Genomic DNA, 20,773 nt, shown 5'->3' on the forward strand with positions numbered 1-20,773 from the left:
AATAAACTCTCTTTGAAAAAAATTAGAATCTCACACACATAAGTTCTGTCTTGACTGCGAATCACTCAGTTTGCTTGCTCCTTGAAAATGTAACATTTTATTTATTTATTTAATTATTTATTTATTTTTATTTTTTTTTTTATTTTTTTATTTTTCTTTTTTTTTTTTTTTCTTTCTTGATGTGGAGTTATATTACTCCGTTTATCCAACATTCATCAGCAAAGGAATGGACCAAATAAACACACTATCAAAAGACAATCCAGTAAATACTTCGAATATTTAACAGGCACAGTAAGTAACAGAAGCTCAGAAAATAACAATAATAACAGCAATAAACAAAATAATTAAATAGTTAAATGAATAGTTCTATTATATATAAAAATATCTACAATTTAGCGTGACTCGAGAATCACGTGGTTCGGGAAAAAAACAATGCTGACACCAAAAAACAAAAATTAGAAAAACATGATACATATGGGACAAAGGAAATAACATGGCTCTGGTAAAACAGGCAATTGGTAATTAAAACTGACTTCGTCCTTAGTGGTGAAACACAAAGCATTGTTTCTAGTATAGCAATTTTCAAATGATTCTCGTTTTAACCTGTTCTTTTCAATTCGAAGCAAATATTTCAAAGATAACTTTAACTGAGAGATGATGTCGATTTCTGCTGGTCTGGAATAACTATTAAACACCTTTTTGCATCGAATATTCCAGATCAGCCTAAGCAATTTAGCAACAACGATGACCTGAACCGGTTTTAGAGCATATCCAAGAACTCTGTTAGAGTCGTTTAAATAAAAATGTTTGTTACCTGTATATTTCCTAAGCAATCTTTCTACAAAAACCCATGCATCCAATGTGTGAGAACAGTAAATGAAAATATGCTCATGAGTTTCTCTTTCTACATTACAGAGCGAGCAAGATTCTTCTCAAACAATACAAATTTTGAGCAAAACATCTTTAGTAGGTAAAATTCTGTGTCTTAGTTTGTACATGAATTGCTTAACATCAGGATCCATTAAGTAGTTCTTAAAATCGCTGATCCATATCGCAGACCAATCAAGATCTTGACAAATACTGAATATGTTTTGCCAAATTGGTTGAACTCTAGGAACGACAATTTTTCCTAATCAGGTTGCCGTAGTTGGTCTTGGCTTTAGTTAAATACATCGGAGCAGATTCCTCTCCGTTGTAATCTTTAATGACTAACCAATTACATAAAGGAGTAGCTGGACCTTCTCTTTTTCTTCAACTAGGTTATAATCCACATGATGCTTAAGGCGACCTAGCATTCTACCGGCATTAATATTACGTAATGCACACATTTCAGCAATTTCTTTAAAAGAGATCAGTTTACCCTGTTTCACAATATGTTTTATCCTGTTAATACCAAAAGATTTAAGCAAGGTACTACCAAAAGTGACGTTGTCCTTGGTGACGCTAACATTATTCCACAAAGGCATTTCTCTTGTTTCTAAAACACTAGAATGTTTACAATCCATAATACCTCCTGCTTTATCAAGCAAAGGCATTGATCACATCAATATAAAAAGACGTTGTTTTCAGAGCTTTTTCTGATTGGCAAATATATACCATCCAAAGTGATCATTGGCGCTAGCTTTATTTATCCAATAGTCAAAGAAATATTTCCATTTCCCTTGAGATGAGGGGTAGCGAGCTAGCCAGTTTAATTTGAGGCTCATTAGTTTGCAGTTAATGTCAACAAGACCCATTCCACCCGAGTCTTTTGGACCAATGATGGTAGCCCTCTTAATTTTTTCGATTTTACCATCCCAAAAGAAATTCCAGATCATACCATTCATCTTTTTCACGGTTTCCTCGAGACAGGTTAACACGCTGCCAAGGTAATTAATACACGGCCCAATCAAAATATTTACAATAACAGACTTGCCATGATAGGTGAGATAACGTTTAGACCATTTATCTAAAGTACTTCGAATTTTTGTAATTCTCGGACCTCAGTTGTCATTTGGTACGACATCGTTCCCAAATATAATCCCAAGGATTTTAAGCTTATCACACCACTGGAAGTTACAAGGTTTGTCGACTCTACCCGTCCACTTCCCAAGCCACATGCCTTTGGACTTGTCTACATTAAGTTTAGACCCGATTCCCTTACAATAAGTATGAAGAATGTTATCAATAGTAACGAACTCCTTGTTGTCAGCAACAAAGAAAATGATGTCATCAGCGTGTTGAATTAATCTAATACTACTTTCACCTCCCGGCGTAGGTCCACCCTATGGACACACAGAACAAGAAACGTAAGAACCTTGGTGACATACTAGTCAGGGCCAAACTTCCCCCAGGTACAGTCCAAACACAACCCCCGACAGATATACTGGGCTGTCACAAATGTACCCGTTCCAAATGCAGAACGTGTCTGCACATTAAGCCCTCACTTAAGGTGAAGAGTCATACCACTGGCTCTTCATACAACATCAAGACCGACTCTGAATGTAGCACACCGAATGTAGTCTATGTCATATCATGTAAGAGATGTGGGCTACAATATGTGGGAGAGACTAAGACCAAACTTAGTCTTCGCTTTGCGAATCATGTCTCTTCCATAAAGACTAAGAAACCGTACCCAGTCTCTATCCACTTCAACAGCCCCAATCATAGTGTCATTGATGTTGAACTTCTGGTGATTGAAGCTTGCAATGGTGATGACACACACCGCAAGAGTAGAGAATCACACTGGATCCACCAACTCAAGACAGTCAAACCCTTTGGACTTAACATAAACACTGGTGTTAAATAACTTCTCATTACCCTCCACTTCACTTCTGCCTAAGAACTTATATGTTGTATATATTCTGTACATAAAGTATAAATTAATCTAGTTTAAAGTTGTTTTTATAAATTCATCACTGTAACTATCTGATGTAAGTAACCCCCCCCCCCACCTTTTTTCCACAGGTCCCTCATACCTATGTTTAAAATCATCATACCATTGATCTTGCTATTCTTATTAATTGACCATTGTTAGTTGCATCATGATGCAACTTGCTCTCTAATCCTACCCTTCCATGTCTCCCTGCATTGTTGTCGAACAATACATTTACCACTTTTATGGTCCAGTAACCCATCCTTTCATTCTAAACATCCTTAATTGTCCTCGCCACTTCACTTCCATTGTCTCTGAAATAGAAACTTTGATTGGCTGTTATTTTCCCGCTTCTTTCTGGATCCTTTCCTTAATCCCTTTCCCCCTCTCTTTTTCTATAAATGGATATGTATTTGTTTGTACTTGTTTTATGCCTCTGAAGAAGGTCCGGATTGGATCGAAAGCTAAGGCCATCTACCCTATTCATTATATATATATAATATAATGAATAGGGTAGATGGCCTTAGCTTTCGATCCAATCCGGACCTTCTTCAGAGGCATAAAACAAATATATATATATATATATTTTTTTTTTTTATAAATATTTTTTTTTTTTTTTGGGGGGGAGGAGATATGGTGGACACTTTAGGAGTGCAGTGTTTGGTTTTGTTTAATTCGATTTCAACTCATTTGCTTGGGTTGTGAAGCCAATGACTCCAAGAAAAGTAAACTTGCAATGCATGCATTATTTTTTGTGGCCATCTTTTTAAGAGACTTGCAATTAGTGATTGAAATTTGTGTATTTTTACCCTGAGTTTTACTGACTTTTTATTTGATTTCTTTTTTAAATTTCATATTTGAGAGGTAAATATCTAGTTAGTTTTAGGGTAAAACCAAATGCGAATCTCTTTTTGGAGGAGTGCTGGCTCTGAAAAGAGCCGGTGTGGTCTTTACGCGTGGTTGTACCTTCCTTCAAACACCCGCTAGTTTACTTTCTTTTAGTTTTTTTACTCTATATTTTATTGTCATGCAAAGCTTCAAAATAATAGTCAGTTTTATTTGGGATTTTTGTTCAGTCGTTTGTGTTTCAGAACTCTGAAAAGCATGTTGCTCAGAACAGCAGTAACTTGTTTACTTCTTTTTTTTGATAGCAGGTGTAGCTGTACTTAATGTCTCAACCGCCGGTAATGTGGAAGTTGTTGAGGGAGACGACGCCGTGCTGAGCTGCAATGTGACCCGTGGTGATGGCGCGTTAGTTCCACCATGCAGTGCCGATGTACGTCTCGAATGGCTCGTGAATGATTCAACCATAGCATCTTGCTCAGAGGGAAGTCTTGAAAATTACTCAAGAGAGATTGCATTTGATAATAAAACCGGAAGCTTAACAATACATGATATACGGACAACTGACGCTGCAAACTTTACATGTGCAGTGTATGGCCGTATCGGTGGATACGAGTATGATACGACTGAACTTATAGTAAACAGAGGTGAGTTTAGCTTGGACTAAGGACCAACCTCAAACGGTCTCGAACATTGTATTTGAACGTTGTATCATATTTTATTCCCAGTTATTCATTGCTTGTTTTATCCAAGGTTATTGTTCGTTTTAAAGGATTCGGGTACTTTTTCAAAATGTCCACAGATATACATAAAACTTACAGGGTTTGAAGAGAATGATAGTGGAAAGCTTCACTAACTAAGGTTGTGTAGTTTTTGAGAAATGAGTAAAACAAGTCACAAAATCATTTTCGTCTCATGAGACCAAAATGATTTTAGCATGTTAAATCCTCTTAACCAGTTATGATATTATACCAAAACCATAGCATAACTGGTTAATACGTTTTTACATGCTAAAACTGAGACGAAAATTATTACTTTTACTCATTTCTTAAAAACTACAGCACCTCAGTAAGTAAAATTTCAAGGGAGGCTTTCTACTACCATAATCTTCAAACTGTGTAAGTTTAATGTAAATCTGTGGACATTGTGTTTTTTGTTAGGAAAACGTACATAATATACCCTTTAAAGCCATTGGACCCTTTAATTCGGTACAGAAAAAAAAAAAGTTCACAGATTTACAAATAATTTACAGGGTTTACAGAAGGTAATGGTGAAAGACTTCTCTTGAAATATTAGTCCATGAAATGCTTTACTTTTTGAGAAAACGGTAAAACAATATAAATTCTCGTTAACGAGAATTACGGATTTGTTATAAACACATGTCATGACACGGCGAAACGCGCGAAAACAGGAGTGGGTTTTCCCGTTATTTTCTCCCGACTCCGATGTCCGATTGAGCCTAAATTTCCACAGGATTGTTATTTTATATATAAGTTGTGATACACGAAGTGTGGGACTTGGACAATACTGTTTACCGAAAGTGTATAATGGCTTTAAGATTGCAGTTAAACATTATGATGTGCCCTTATGTGAAAAATACGTACTAGACTTGTACAGTCTGTTAGAAACAAGAAAAAGTATATTCCCCAATATACAGAAAACAGTATAATATCAAAGCCCTTGCAGTAAGTTATTAAGTAAAAAATTATCTCCAGCCGCGCATACAAACATGCGCGTTTCATCATTACTTTATACCTCTAAGGTGGCTGTTGCATGACGTCAATGCAAAGGGTATATAGGAACAACACTTTTTTAAACGAGGATATCAAAATTAAACTGCTTAATAATGGTTGTTTTGGTTGGGTGGAAACAAAACCGTTGTGAAGTTAAAAAATTAACATCTTCTTTTTTAATTTGTTTTTCAGAAAAGTTCAGAGTCGAAACGTCAGTAGTGCAAACTGCGTACATTGGGGGTAATATTAGTTTGCAGTGTTCTGTTCTTGCAGACAGCCCACTGTACGACCGTCAATTCAAATTCCAATGGTCACGAGGCAACGACAAGCTGTCAGATAACATGTGCAAAGGCATCGAGGGGTCGAGCGAGAAAGCTAAATATGAGTATCATTATGACAACCTCAGTTGCAATCTCACTGTTCTGAACGTGGAGAAAATTGACACCGGGAATTACACGTGTAGGGTCAATGACACGTTCTACGAGCAAACCAACTCTACTCAATTGAAGGTTACGGAAAGTAAGTTGTAATAATGCATTATGTATACAAGGAACACTCATAAGTTGTCGAGGAGGTATATTGAGAAATAAACTATGGCCCTTTTCGAAACCACGGCTTTGGCATTGGATTCGGCTTCAAGCTCAGTCCTCGCGTCTGAAGCCCTGGGCGCGTACGCTAAACACGCGCAATAATTGTCAAAACAACCGCGGGGCCAAGCTGACCTGAGCCGAATCCAAAGCCGAAGCCGCGGTTTCGAAAAGGGCCTATGTTATCCCACAAACTTCGATGTTGCTACAACAACCATGTTGGTCTTGTTCCATGTATCAATTAACAGTAATTTATGCTAGTATTAAATGTTTAAAAAGAACCAGACCATGTTTCCCTTCCATCCTGATGACGTGACGTCACTGGTGGTATCTAACCCTAACCCCAACCGAAATTAATAATAATCATAATTTCTTTGGTAAAACAAAATGTGCTGCACTCAACAAAATAATTATATTTTTTTTCATTAGACCGAAGAACAGCAAACACTGCTCATTTAAAGCCATTATACCCTTTCGGTACAGAAAAAAAAAACCTCACATATTTACAAATAATTTACAAGGTTTACAGAAGGTAATGGTGAAAGACTTCTCTTTAAATATTGTTCCATGAAATGCTTTTACTTTTTGAGAAAACATTAAAACAATATAAATTCTCGTTAGCGAGAATTACGGATTTATTTTAAACACATGTCATGACACGGCGAAACGCGCGGAAACAAGATGGGTTTTCCCGTTATTTTCTCCCGACTCTGACGACCGATTGAGCCTACATTTTTACGGGTTTGTTATTTAGCATATAAGTTGTGGTACACGAAGTGTGAGCCTTGGACAATACTGTTTATCGAAAGTGTCAAATGGCTTTAATTCACGAATCTCAAATTCTTAGTTCGGCAGCAAAAGAAACAATCCCTTTTCTCTGTCAATTCATTATTCTTGTTATCCATCTATTGTCATTTCTTCGGGCAGTCTGCCCAGCCCGTTTTCAATTAGCTTGTTTTATTGTCCCTATGATACCCACTTACTCCACTTTTCTTTCGTATTTATGTTTATTTTTAAATACACAGAAAATCATGTCTCTAAAGCCTTTATGTAGTATTTTCCTGGGAAAATCCCGCGAAATATTGGTCGATTTTTTTACACTACGAACAAAAAATTCCCGGGAATTTCCCGGGAAGTAACTTATTCCCAGGAAATAATAAACCCTGCTTCGGGGTAGGGTTATGGGGAGTTCACCCCCAACTTACTTGCGTCATGGGCTGACATGTTAACCACATTTCCTGGGGTTTGATCGTAAGTACGTGTGAAACAACCTTGCATATTCTTGGGAAATTACTCACGGGAGTTACCCAATTGGGATAGTGAGAACGGTTCCCGGGTGGCGGTGGTGTTAACAACTCCCGGGATTTTAGTTCCCGGGAAAATAGCTCCGTAGTGTGAAAAGGGCTTACTTGAGATATGTAGCATTAGGCAGTTGAAGTAACAGCAAAAAGAAACATCTATGTTTTGTGTTGCTGTTTCGTTGTTTTTGATTCACCAGTCGTGACAACAGAGGAGCCGAGGTCCGAAACTATAAGTACGTATGTAGAAACAACTTCAATAATCTCTACACTATACACTGCAAGTTGTGAGTATATAGAGTCATGGTTTGTTTATTGTAATGATTGTCCTTGTCATATACCTGCTTACAAAAGTTAATCAGTCAATTTCACTTTTTACTTTTATTATTGAAGATAATTGGCCTCCTCGGTTGAACAAGTTTCACTCTGATGCATGTGAATTTATGTTGCATTATATTCAATTCAATTCAACACTTCAGTTGTTTCCGTCCCGGTACTCACAGTTATTAATGACATACAGAATAATTTGGACACACAAATTAAAGTACAACACAAGGAAATAGTAAACATGACAAAATTAAACTGATAATGAAAGTGTAACAATAGAAGTTGTGAGGACAGGAGGTTGTTCAAATAAGCCAAGGCTTGTGGGGAGTAGCATTAAACTACGCAAACAATTAGTTAAAACGAAACTCAAATAGGCATGAGAGAATGCAAGCTATTAATTCAAAATGGTTGCAGTTAAAGACACAGCCGTCGATGTCACCGAACTCTTCCTAACTTAGGATTAATTTTAGGACTTAGGACGAGTTCAGTTCCGCATCCGTTAAGACGTTAAGGACGCAGTGAACTCATCCTGAGTTAGGACGGGTCTCTCGTCCTAACTCGAGATAAGATTAATCCTAGCGTTTCGTTAAATCGGCTGCTGGACACTATTGGTAGCTTATACTCAAAATAATTGGTAACATACAAACTCACTTAGTAACAAGCAATGGAGAGCTTATGAAAGTATAAAACACTGTTCCCTCTGAAGAAACGTAGTTTTTGAGAAAAGAGTAATTTCACACTAAAATATTTGAATGTGACCTCTGTTACAGACAGTGAACACTGTTGGTAATTATCAAAGACCAGTCTTCTAACTTGGTGTATCTAAACATTTACATAAAATAACAAACCTGTGGAAACTTGAGGTCAATCGGTTGTCGAAGTTGCGAGATAATAATGAGAGAAAAAACACCCTTGTCACACAAAGTTGTGTGCTTTCATATGCTTGATTTTGATACCTCAAATTCTAAACTTAAGGTCTCGAAATCAAATTCGTGGAAAATTACTTTTTTGAGCCGTTTCTCACAATGTTTTATACCATCAACCTCTCCCGATTACTCGTTACCAAGATAGTTTTTTGCTAATAATTATTCTGAGTAATTACCAATAGTGTCCACTGCCTTTAACCAGGTCTATAATTCAAGCATGTGAAAGCACACAACTTGTTTTTTCGCAGAGCAGGTGAGTTGACAATTACCAAAGGTGTCAAGTGTCTTTAAGTCAAAAAAACAAACTTGTTCAGCGAACATGGTCCTTTTCACGACGCTTTCAAATGATCCACCAGATTCAAATCTTATCGTATAATGTGGATTACCCCGAAAGTGTACAAGGACAACACACTTCCCGCCTAAAATGGGGGGGGGGGGGGACGGGAGCAGCTCTTGTGCAACTTGTATTTTTTGTCAAACTCATCCTAACACCATAATAACTGTACCGACGTTTGTTTCTGCGGCCATGCTAAAATACATTCTCACCAAGGTACCACCATTTTAAAAGGTCGCTATAAAAACAAAACTTCCGAACTGGGCACTGATAATTATATTCAGGTTTCTCTCAAAATGTTATAGTGTTTACAGGGAGTACGCCACCTACGGCAAAGGGAGCTACGACATCAACTGAACCTCTACTGGTCGAGAATTCAACCAGTCCCGCGCTACCTATAGTCTCCGTGCTTCTATTGGTTCTACTCTGTTTGATTAGTCCACTACTTGTTTGGTATTATTTGATCCGAACGAAAGGTACGCACAAAGCACTTGTAACGAGTCTATGTTTCGATTGTATAAACAAATTGTAGTTGTTTAAAACAAATACACGCGCGTTGTTAAACTGTATAAGGTTTTTTTTTTCAAAAAGGAAATTATTCATTCAAAACTCCTCACTTTAAACATGCTAAAAAGCCATACCAGTAAAACACAATATTATAAAGTTGACCGATATAACACTTTATAAAATACAGAGGCAACCTTGACACAAAAATTAAAGGCAGTGGCCACTATTGGTAATTACTCAAAATAGTTATTATAGCATATAAAATGACTTGGTAACAAGTAATGGAGAGCTGTTGGTAGTATTAATATAGTGAGAAACGGCTACCTCTGAAGAAACGTAGTTTTCGAGAAAGAGTAATTTCTTACTAAAATTGAGTTTAATAAGAGACCTCTCAGCTGAGGTATCGAATTCAAGGCATCTGAAAGCACACAACTTGTGCGACAAGGGTGTTTTTTCTTCCATTGTTCTCTCTCTCGCAACTCCGCAACCAATTGAGTTCAAATTTTCAAAGGTTTGTTATTTCATGCATATAATGAGATGCACCAAGTGAGAAGACAGGTCTTTGACAATCACCAATAGTGTCCCGGGGCCTTTGAAGGACTCCAATTTTTGGCGGAATTTCACAATAGAATCATAATAATAATAACAATAATATTAAAGCTAAAGAAAATAGAGGTTTGGTTTTCGTACACTTTGTTTATGCAAGAGTGGTCTGATAAGTCGTATATTTATGTACACTTTATGTTAGGTCGTACTTGAGTTTAAAACAGACTTTAAATATGTTTTTGTTTCATTCTCAGATGGTCACGCACAGAACAATCAGTAAGTTATGAAGTTATCTGTTTTGTTTAATTATTAATAGCCTATTTGTTGAAGCAGCTATGAAACAATACTAGTTTCATTAGCACGCAATGAATTTATAACTTCACACGCATGTTCCCCCCATTCAAGTCAGGTTTGGTGGCGCTATATTTTTCAAAAACACGTGAACTTCACCTTCTTTTATTCAGATACGTTGTGCATTTCAGACGCAATTCCAATCTGACACCCGATGAGCAGCAAGCCCTCACGGCATCAGAAAGATCCGAAATCGTCATAGGTATATTTACTTTTATTTTGTTCTCAGGGGTTCATGATTTTCTTATAGGGTTCTTTGGGGTTACAGCTTCGGCTTAGGCTAAATAAAGACCCTTCCCATGAAATATGTAAATTTCACATAGCGCGTGCGCACTAACGTTTTGGTTGGCAAAATGAGGGAACATCGCGCTGATTTGTACCATAGATATAGAATAGAATTTAATTCTATATCTATGATTTGTACACGTCTTGCGGGTGCGTGACGCAGACGCGATTGCCAACCAACAGGGTCTGTACGCATGCGTGAATGGAATTAGCATATTTCATGGGAAGGGTCCATTAAAGCCGAGACCTTGACAGTTCTGGCTGGCTGGCTAGTATTGTAGTAGAACTACATCGCATTGTCTGCTTTAAGAAATGAACAGGATACCAGTCACACTTGTACATGTGGAATGTAGTTTGGCTGATAACCTTGCTCGGGTTAGCATACTTTTGCCATGCTAAGCTACTTTTCTTTTTGTAATTAAGCAGCTGTAATTGGGCACTGGTGTCAATGTCATCTCCAATTGTACCACCGCCACACGACAATGATTATTTTCAGTTCCATTAATTAAAGTAGAGTGAAACAATCTTCCCTATAAACTGTCTCCTTTTGTTCCACTCTTACTAGGCGAGAGTAACCTTTACGAAGAGAATCCTACGATGGTTAGACACGTGACTTCCGCATCGACAGCGCCCCCATCGGCAAACACTAACCTGAATGTCAAGGTTCAACATACAACCAGTAATGAAATTCATTTTTTAACTATTCAATTATTTTTAACTACTTAGGAAGGGACGTGGGTTTGGTATGAGGTTTAAAGATGCTATGTCAGTTTTTTTTTGCCCCAAACATTAAAAAATAGATTTTTTTTTGAGTGAATGGTATTTCAAAGAGTATCACCCGCTCTAACGAAAAACAGTTTAACTTTTACTTTTAATGGTTAGGAACCATGACAAAAATTTAAAACGTTTCTTATAAAACACAATCATAAGAATTGGTCACGTGATATAATTAATTTTGAGCACTTTATTTCACTGCTACTAATAATTGGCGGACTTTTTCGAGCAATGGCTCAAATGAAAGCTTGTAACTTTCTCGACCCCAATCAAAAAACCTATTGAATTTTTAAGACAGTAAATGGATTTTCTTTTTTACGTAATGTTTTCCCTTTTCCTTTTTTGTTTTTATTTCACAGGAGCATACTGTAATACAGCTGTTGTGCTGTTTTTCGTATCCTGTATAAAGATATTAAGATATTTAAGTAAAAAAAAAAAAATAAATAAATAAATAAATCTCGGTCTTACAAATCCAGTACTTTGACAAACTATTGAATTTTAAATCAAACTTTTGGGGTCAAATCGGCCAAAAAATCTGACATAGCATCTTTAAACGCTGCAGCCGACATACAAATAATGTGTGTAACTAGGGAACACGTTATATGAAAGCTATTTAAGTTTCTACTCTCACGTTGACAGGAGATGGGGTCCAATATGCTCCAGTCACCCTACAAGACAAAGAAAGAACGTGGTACCATCCAGCAAAAGCCAACAAGGGGGCTGGAGCTCAGCCAAAGCGGGTACGTACAAGCTTTGATCAGTTGCATCCCTTAAAAATTAGGAGACCATTGGTGGCAACGCATTCTCCAGAAGACGATCACAGCATACTGATCGCAACGTCGAGTTAAACCAACGGTTCTTTTCAAAACCACCACCCCAACTCATTTAGAGATAGTCATTACATGGTGTTACCGCAAACTCTTGTATATCTTATCTCCACCATGCAAAGTTTCAAATCCTACGCATTAACTTTGGTCTCAAAAAAGTATGCCAACAAAATTGACCTTGCATTAACTTTTCCACAGAATTCCTTTGTGGGGTCCAAGTTGTACAAGTTTCTTCAAGTCGCACATTCTCTCATTCCCCCCCCCCCCCACCTGGAATGTACTCACCACCTCAACCAGGGAATCTACGACCATTCAAAAAGTGCGCTGCGTTATTGACGTACTAGCGCTTTACAAATGCATTATATGATGTATGTATAAAATGTGGCGTCCATTGTGTCAAAAACGACCTCACCAATTGCGCCCTTCCGTAAGCCAAGACGCTTTCCTGTGTGGGGTATTTAACAATGGTAGTAATGCACTACTGCATGTCTATCACAGTTGATTTAAAAAAAAAGAAATCTGTTCAGCAGAAAACTCTGTTAGCAATTTTCTTGGCTACTTCATGATGTTCCGGCTGGTAACATATTTGTTGCTAAGCAAGTTTTGGGGTTTGATGTGCCCCTCCCGTTTCTATTAATTACAGATAGCCCGATCCCAAGAGGAACTTATCTACATCGACATCCAACACCTACGGGAGCATCCCAGGAACGCCCCTCCGATCCGCACGGAACCCCCTACTGAATACGCTGAAATCATGCACATCACGGCATCCGGTTCAACTTCAACCGGACTTTACGGATTGGGTGCTAAAGGTGGTCACGAGTTACTTTGAACCGGTGTGGTAGGATATTATCCCCCCCCCCACCCCCCCCCAACCCCCACACATACACACCACCCCAAACACAGCGAGCTGTGTACAATTTTCTTCTGATGACGCCCTCTTTTAAACTGATCTGACCCTGATCCTGATCGCGTTCACACTAGCCGGTGACCCCAACCCCCCTTTGATCGCCCTTTCGAATTCAGATCCTCCTTTGATCCTCCTTGCAGGATCAAGTGTGAACGCGGTCTGAGACTCCCCGTAATAAATTAAGCAGAGGATTACAGTTCGAGAGTCAATTAATAATTTGTCTTTACTGTAAAAAGCTGTGAGACATTTAAGTATTTTTAGTGTATATTTTTAATATTCGGCATTTTGCACTGTATGCTCTCGGAATTTATGTTGGGGTGCACCCCTCAATGCGGCGAGATGTGTATAAATTTCTTCTAATAGTAATAGCGCCCTCTTTTGAATCAATTTCTTTCCGCCCACGTTTATTTCCAATGGGGGGGGGGGGGGGTCCCAGGGACAGAATGTCCGATAGAAGGGCTGTGTTTTTGAGCAAATCATTTACATTTTTAGAATCATGTATTTTGTACACAGACCCAGAACATGGCGTAGTGAAGACTCATAAAGACTTTACCGGATGCACACGCCCCCCCCCCCCCAAGGGTATGTTAAGGACAACTGGACACTATTGGTAGTTATCAAAGACCAATCTTCTCACTTGGTGTATCTCAACATTTTTATGCATAACAAAAAACTGTGAAATTTTGAACTCAATTGGTCGTTGAAGTTACGAGATAATACCGGAAGAAAAAAACACCCTTGACACACGAAGTTGTGTGCTTCCAGATGCTTTCAGACGATTCCGGAACCTCAAAATCGAATTCTTGCAATTATTTTGAGTAATTTATACCAATAGTGTCCAGTGTCTTTAACTGAAACTGTGAACAACAATTTGGTATGTTTGAATGTTTATATTTTGGGTTATGTTCAGATTAATATTGAAACATTACTTTGAATGTCACTTGGTTTATTAATTACTATTTGCAATACCAAATTGTGATGTTTTCTCTTTACTTCGTGAGCTAAACGGTCCGCCATATTGTGGTTTAAAATGGCGGACCGTGTTGGTTCCAACAAGTAAACGGAACACCACACTATGTTGAGGTATATTTACAAGGATCGTTATATCTCACTTCCATAACAAAATGTATTTAACTTTTTAACAATAAAGCTGCAGAAATGACAAAATACTGAGTGCCAACAATCATTGCTATTTTTTTTCAAATTTTATTTTAATCACGTTTTTCAATAATAGTACATGTAGATGATTAACATAATGACGTCACAAATTATGCACACTGCGATTATATTATTTACAACGTACAATGTGCACACATACACATACACTCTAAATGTCTAACGAAAGCATTTACTATAATCAAGCGAGATGGATTAGAAAAATCTGAACTCAGCTGTGGATTTGTTTGTTACTAAGCTCGGTGATTTTAAAGTAAAGCAATTAAAGAAAGCTTGTGAATAAATGCTGAAAATGCCATGTAATTAACGAGTCAATGTCCAACCCAACGTCTAAAAACTGTTTTATTCTATGTTACGATGTCTCACACGATCAGGCGTTTTTTAACGTTTTTCTTTTGATAAAATAAATAGATAAATAAAAATAGTATACAGGCAAATGTTTGTGGAAAACAAAAATTAGGCTGCGTTAAAAAATACCTGAAGGCTTTAACAAAATTTACATCAAAAGTGACTTGTCCCCCTTCCCCCGCATCCCTTTACATATAACAGCCGTCTAAAATAAATAAATAATAACTTGAAAACAGCCGTCTGAAATAAAGGTATACTGCACTCTAAAAATCAAAGCATACTGCACTCTAAAAATCACAGGGTCGAGTTTAAATCGAACAAAACATGGATCCCATGAAAACACAAGTCAACATTTACTTGTTTTTCTCTGCTTCTTTTTGTGTACCCAGCTAGACCCGGTAACGAGTCAGGCCCCACCAGTGAGTTATATTAATAGTTTACTTGTGACCCAGGAATTTCCAGAGTGTTTTTGCTTTACAATTAATTGTTTCTACAAGTGCAAGTTGTGTAGGCCCTGTTTGAATTACTATTATTGTAAACTCAACTGTAACAATTATCAACAAACACAGAAAATGCAGTTAATTTAAATAATGTTTTGTAATTTAAATAAACATTTGTAACCAAAGTTGAAGACCCTATAGGTATTATTATAAACCCAATTGTAATATATACAAACACAGAAAAACACTTGAATTTTTATTTATTTTTAATAATTTGAATAAACAGACGAAAGTTAACATGGATATTAATTACGCGAAAAACAAATAAATAGATAATTTCAAACTGCTTCAAATAAAGCTAGATTTTACACAAAGTTCATACAAATGAAAGAGTTACTTTTTCTTGCTAGCTGCGTCTTTGCCTGCTGCCTTGCCAGCTTTCGTTGTCTTAGTAGCTTTTGCTGGTGCCTTGGCTGTTTTCTTAGTGGTCTTTGTAGCCGGTTTGGGAACAGGCGAAGTAGAGACAGATGACTTAGCAGCTGATTTCTTTGTTGGTTTGGCTGCGGCAGCTTTCTTCGCTGCTGGGGAAGTGGCTGTCTTTTTCTTCCCGGCTACAGTCTTTGTCTTCGGCTTCATGACCTTCATAGGTGTACGGAGTGGAGAGTGAGACTTGCTTAGCCGACTCCGGACCCTCTTCGACCGGCTGACCTTTGGGGTTGCACTCACCGACCGAGCCCGGGCCCGGGGGAATGGTTTCTTGGCGCTAGCCTTCGGTGATGCCGACCGTCCGCGTTTAATCTCGGCCACTTTCTCCTTCGCTGTTTTCTTAGCCTTCGCCCCAGCCGCCTCCTTCTTGGCGCGTACCTTAGCAGCAGGTTTAGGCGGTTTGCCAAGCCTGTATCGTCCCACGAGAACCGCTGTCACGTCTGCCTGGTCCTTCGGTCTTTCGATAGCACCCGTTGCAAGTGCCTTCGTGAATGCATTCTTGAGGTGTACCCCTAGTTTAGCTTCCGGATAATTGGCACCTATCCATTTCTTCACAGACATGACACTTGTACCCTTCCGTGGGTTGATGTCGCTGTCTCGTAAGGCCTCCATAAGCATGTCGATAGTTTTTGGATGAGTCGCCACAGACCGGACCCTCTTCCCTGTATCTTCATCAGCACCACCATTCTCAAATACAGTAGAGTCAGCCATTTTGATGTTCCAACCTCAAGAAAGTATCACAGTAACACAGCCCGTTGCTTTGAGAGAGCAAAAGAGAGTTCAGTTTGATGGTATTATTGTTCTGCAGCTGCTTTGTGTTGTGATGCAATCTCATACGGTCACACCACGCAGGTTTTCTACATTGATTCAAAACCCTGACGTCATCCCGCGCTATATATACTCATTACGGACGCCCTGGAAACAACTCATGAATAATTCATGAGCCGGGCTTCAAAATGGATCACTGTTGGAATATTGTGTTTGTGACTTTACTTTTAGGGTAAATATTTCACTTTCTAGTGTAAAATGTAATGTTTTTGTTCACAAAATGAAATTTTGACGACCGTTTCCCACTATCTATCGTAGTTTTAATAGTTTTGAACACTGAAGAAAAAGTGATAATAAAGACAAAAATCTGTAAAAAATATTATCAAAAGTTGGAATGCTTTACCTTTTTGGTGCAATTACCCGTTTTCAGTTAATGTAGCAACAAACAAAAAATAGAGATTGAAGGTGAATACTCATTAAGCATTGTGGATTATCTAGATGCAGACTTAATTGTTTATTTAGGGTTACAAATTAATTTGAAATGGGTGTACAAGCAACAAAGATCTAGTGCACTTGCCATGTTTTTTTTTTTTTTTTTTTTTTTTTCCCTTTTTTTTGGGGGGGGGGGGGAGTAATAACTTCTAGGCCAATATTTATTTGACAGTTGCATGATTTATTTACACACAGTTTCTTAGTTTTTAGTACTAAATTTAAGTTGAGTTGTTTTTGTTTAAAAGAAAACAATTAAATTCAGATTCGGCCATGAACATCAACTACACGGCGAGTTGTTACTGTTCGATAGATCGAACGACAAATCATTATTCAAACATGAATAAAATTGAACATTGGTAAATAAATCATACTTCTTGCAGAAGAATGATTACAATATACAGCTCTTCGCTGTTATTAAATGGACGTTTTGGGATGTTTTTTTTATTTATTTTTTTAATTTTTTTTATTTGGTTTACGTCTGCCTAATTGCTGTTGTTGCTTGTTGCTCGTGTACCGATCTTGACTCTCGCATTTCCTCATCTTAGCTCGCGTGCTTTGGCAGCAGACTCTCATAATTCTATATTATTTGCTATTTTTCATCCAAAGTCTTTTCTAATGTGGTTTACTATTTGAGATCTTTCTCATCTCGGTTGGTTTTCTTCATCATCGACCAGGATGACGTAGTTAAAGATGCTATGTCAGATTTTTGGCCCCAAACATAAAAAAAAAATTGTTTTTTTTAGTGAATGGTATTTCAAAGAGTATCACCCACTCTAACGAAAACAAGTTTAACTTTTACTTTTAATGGTCAGGAACCATGACAACAGTTTAAAACGTTTCTTAGAGAACACATAAGAATTGATCACGTGATATATTGTCGGGATCTCGACAAAAACTAATTTTGAGCACTTTATTTTACTGCTACTAAAAATTGGCGGACTTCTTCGAGCAATGGCTAAAATGAAAGCTTGTAACTTTCTCGACCCCCATCAAAATACCTATTGAATTTTAAATCAAAATTTGTAGGTCACATCGGCCAAAAATCTGACATAGCATCTTTAAGACAGTAAATGTATTTTTTTTTAACGTAATGTTTTCCCTTTTCCTTTTTTGTTTTTATTTCACAGGAGCATACTGTAATACAGCTGTTGTGCTGTTTTTCGTATCCTGTATAAAGATATTAAGATATTTAAGTAAATAAATAAATAAATAAATAAATCTCGGTCTTACAAATCCAGTACTTTGACAAACTGACTCTGGCTTTTTTTCGTGGGACTCTTTAACGAAGTTTTCATTAAACTATTTGCCCATCACTGCCTCTGGCTACCGGGCAATCTCGGTTGTCTAGTTGGTATGACACTGCTCTAGAATTGCAAAGGTCTTGGGTTCGATTCCCACCGAGTGATTTTTTTCACAAGTACTGAGTAAACAGTGCTAACACACGTCTGTGTATTTGGGTAAAAACCAAAATGAATAATATTATTGCTCGTCATTAAACAAAGTATTTAAAAGAACGTTACAGAATTGGTAAGAAACAAAAATCGTGAAGATCACAGATTTACATAAAACTTACACGGTCTAATGATGATAATAGTTTAAACCATTCCTTGAAATATTTCTGTCTGAAATTTCATATTTGATGAGAAATAAATAATCAAACTTCGCGTTTGGAGTTTATCGCTCAGTGAGCGTTTTATTCATTATCGATGCAATGCAAAAATTTTAATCGGTTTTTCACTATTCTCTCGTGACCCAGATGGCCGATCGATCTCAAACTTCTACAGCTTTGTCAGTTTATGTACGTGTGTATGATGGATCACATAAAAGGCTTCCACTGACAGCAACTGTTTTGTTAGCAAAAAAAAAAAACCAATTCTGTAATGTTTCTTTAACTGACCTACTATTCGAAACTTCAGTTAATTATTTGTAAATACAGAGTATAAGGTTTGGGGGGAAGTGGTATACAGATTGCGGTTGCAAAACATTGACTCACTGTAAAAACTTGCAAAAAAAGAACACTCAATAAAAATTTATGCACAAATTATTTCATTTTTACACATTCAAATGGACAGTGGGAATTCACAGCTATACGCACCCAGCCTCAGTTTTGACTTCAACGAGGGCACCCGACTACGGTGACGTCATTGGCTGCAGGGGCTACTTATAGAGCTTTTTGCAACGTCATAAACCGAGTTTTTGCCAACCCAGGTAGGAAAAGTATTGAATACCATAAATGCAAAGGCTCAAACTTGAGCGCTAGATGGACCAGCATGCACCTCATTCAACGTCTACACTATACTGAAGCGCACGTACCGAGTTATTTGCTATAAAGGTCTATATGATTGTACTGCCACTTACAGGTGGGGCGCCCCCTTTTGTCACCTTTTTGACGACTCCCAACCGTAGTGCGAAAAACTACCGCCAACTCAGTGAATAGGAAAGAGACCTTTCTTTTGTTGATAACAAACCGCCTTGGTTGGCATGTTCGGCCGAATGTTAGTAAAACCCTAAATCGTAAAAACAGACATTTTAACAAAATTCAACATATTCTACAAACTTTCAAATAAATAAAATACCTTTCATAATTAGTTGTTTTGTTTTAAACAAAATCAACAAATTTGGTTGCATTGTAACCAAAATTAGCGCTCTTTTCTTGATTTGCACTTAAGGCTTTCCATAGTTTTCCAATCTGGGTTGTCAAAAACTTGGGCTGTGACGTTGCAAAAAGAAATGTCTATAGGCATGCCCCCCCCCCCCCCCGGCCACAATTTAGGAAATTAGGAAGGGGAATGGGCCGGGGTTACCAGCCAAAACCTCATCTGGTGTTTACTATTGTCGATTGGTTCCCTTCTTTCATCCTCGGGTTGTACACCACCGTTATTTTCCCCTTGGGTAACTTACATGTGACACATTAAGCATCCACAAAGGGGCTGCTCAGCGCGTTGAGCTGGAGACTCACCATCTTACGTCACTCTATTGTCCGCCATGTTGTTTTTACCTGAGGCTACGCAGCTTCTCGCTTGCCTAGCTAGATACCACCAGTGTACATGACATATCATGGGGGATTACTGCGAGTATCCTTGGTGCTTGAAATAACATCAATTAAGAAAGCTCCTTTGGTGAATTGACAATAAAGTGCAGTCAAGAAGATTGGGAGAAAGCGGTCTAGGTGGAAGAATCGTAATCCAATGAAACGCAACCACTTTGAGTCGTGGGTGAGGGATACTTGCTATCGCTTGAGAGCAACCAACTAAAAACAGTTTAAATAAACAATTACAGAATGACAAAATGAAACGTGTGGCTATTTGGAACTGTAAACACTGTGGTTCAAGTTGATGCCACGCAGTAGCACACACAGTATGATGATCCAAAGCTATTGGAACCATACTCTTGTTAAAGGAACACGTTGCCTTGGATCGGTCGAGTTGGTCTTTGAAAAGCGTTTGTAACCGTTTTTTATAAAATGCATATGGGTAGAAAGCTGTTGTAAAAGTAGAATACAATGATCCACACAAACATGCCTCGAAATTGCGTGGTTTTCCTTTTACCTCGTCGACTAACACGTCGGCCATTTATGGGGGTCAAAATTTTGACTCCCATAAATGGCTGACCATGTTAGTTCGCACAGTAGAAGGAAAACCACGAAATTTCGAGGAAAACTTGTGTGGATCATTGTATGCTACTTTTAAAATATCTTTCCAACCATATGCATTATATTAAAAACGGTTAAAAACGCTTTTGTTTTGACCAACTCGTCCGATCCAAGGCAACGTGTTCCTTTAAGAAGTAACTGAATTAATTGTAAAATTGTTGGGTACAACCTGAAGACTATAGCAGCCAGTTCAAAATGTCGAGACAACACCGGCTCTTTTCAGATAAAAAAAAAAAAAAAAAAGATCTAGGGTTGTACCCGCAAGTTTGTACTGTGTGTGTTTATTTGTCGGGCCTACTTTTTCATTTT

General features: G+C 37.7%; 1 protein-coding gene across 1 annotated transcript; it reads right to left on the reverse strand.

Moving 5' to 3' along the window:
• Window positions 1-14,278: 14,278 nt before the first annotated feature.
• LOC139951404 (uncharacterized) lies at window positions 14,279-16,409 on the reverse strand. Its single transcript, XM_071950286.1, has one exon. It carries the CDS (start codon window positions 16,261-16,263, stop codon window positions 15,460-15,462), a length of 804 nt encoding a protein of 267 aa, XP_071806387.1. The 5' UTR covers window positions 16,264-16,409; the 3' UTR covers window positions 14,279-15,459.
• Between the last annotated feature and the right edge of the window lie 4,364 nt (window positions 16,410-20,773).

This window comes from Asterias amurensis, chromosome 19 (genome assembly GCF_032118995.1).
Source record: "Asterias amurensis chromosome 19, ASM3211899v1".
In the NCBI taxonomy this organism is placed as follows: Eukaryota; Metazoa; Echinodermata; class Asteroidea; order Forcipulatida; family Asteriidae; genus Asterias; species Asterias amurensis.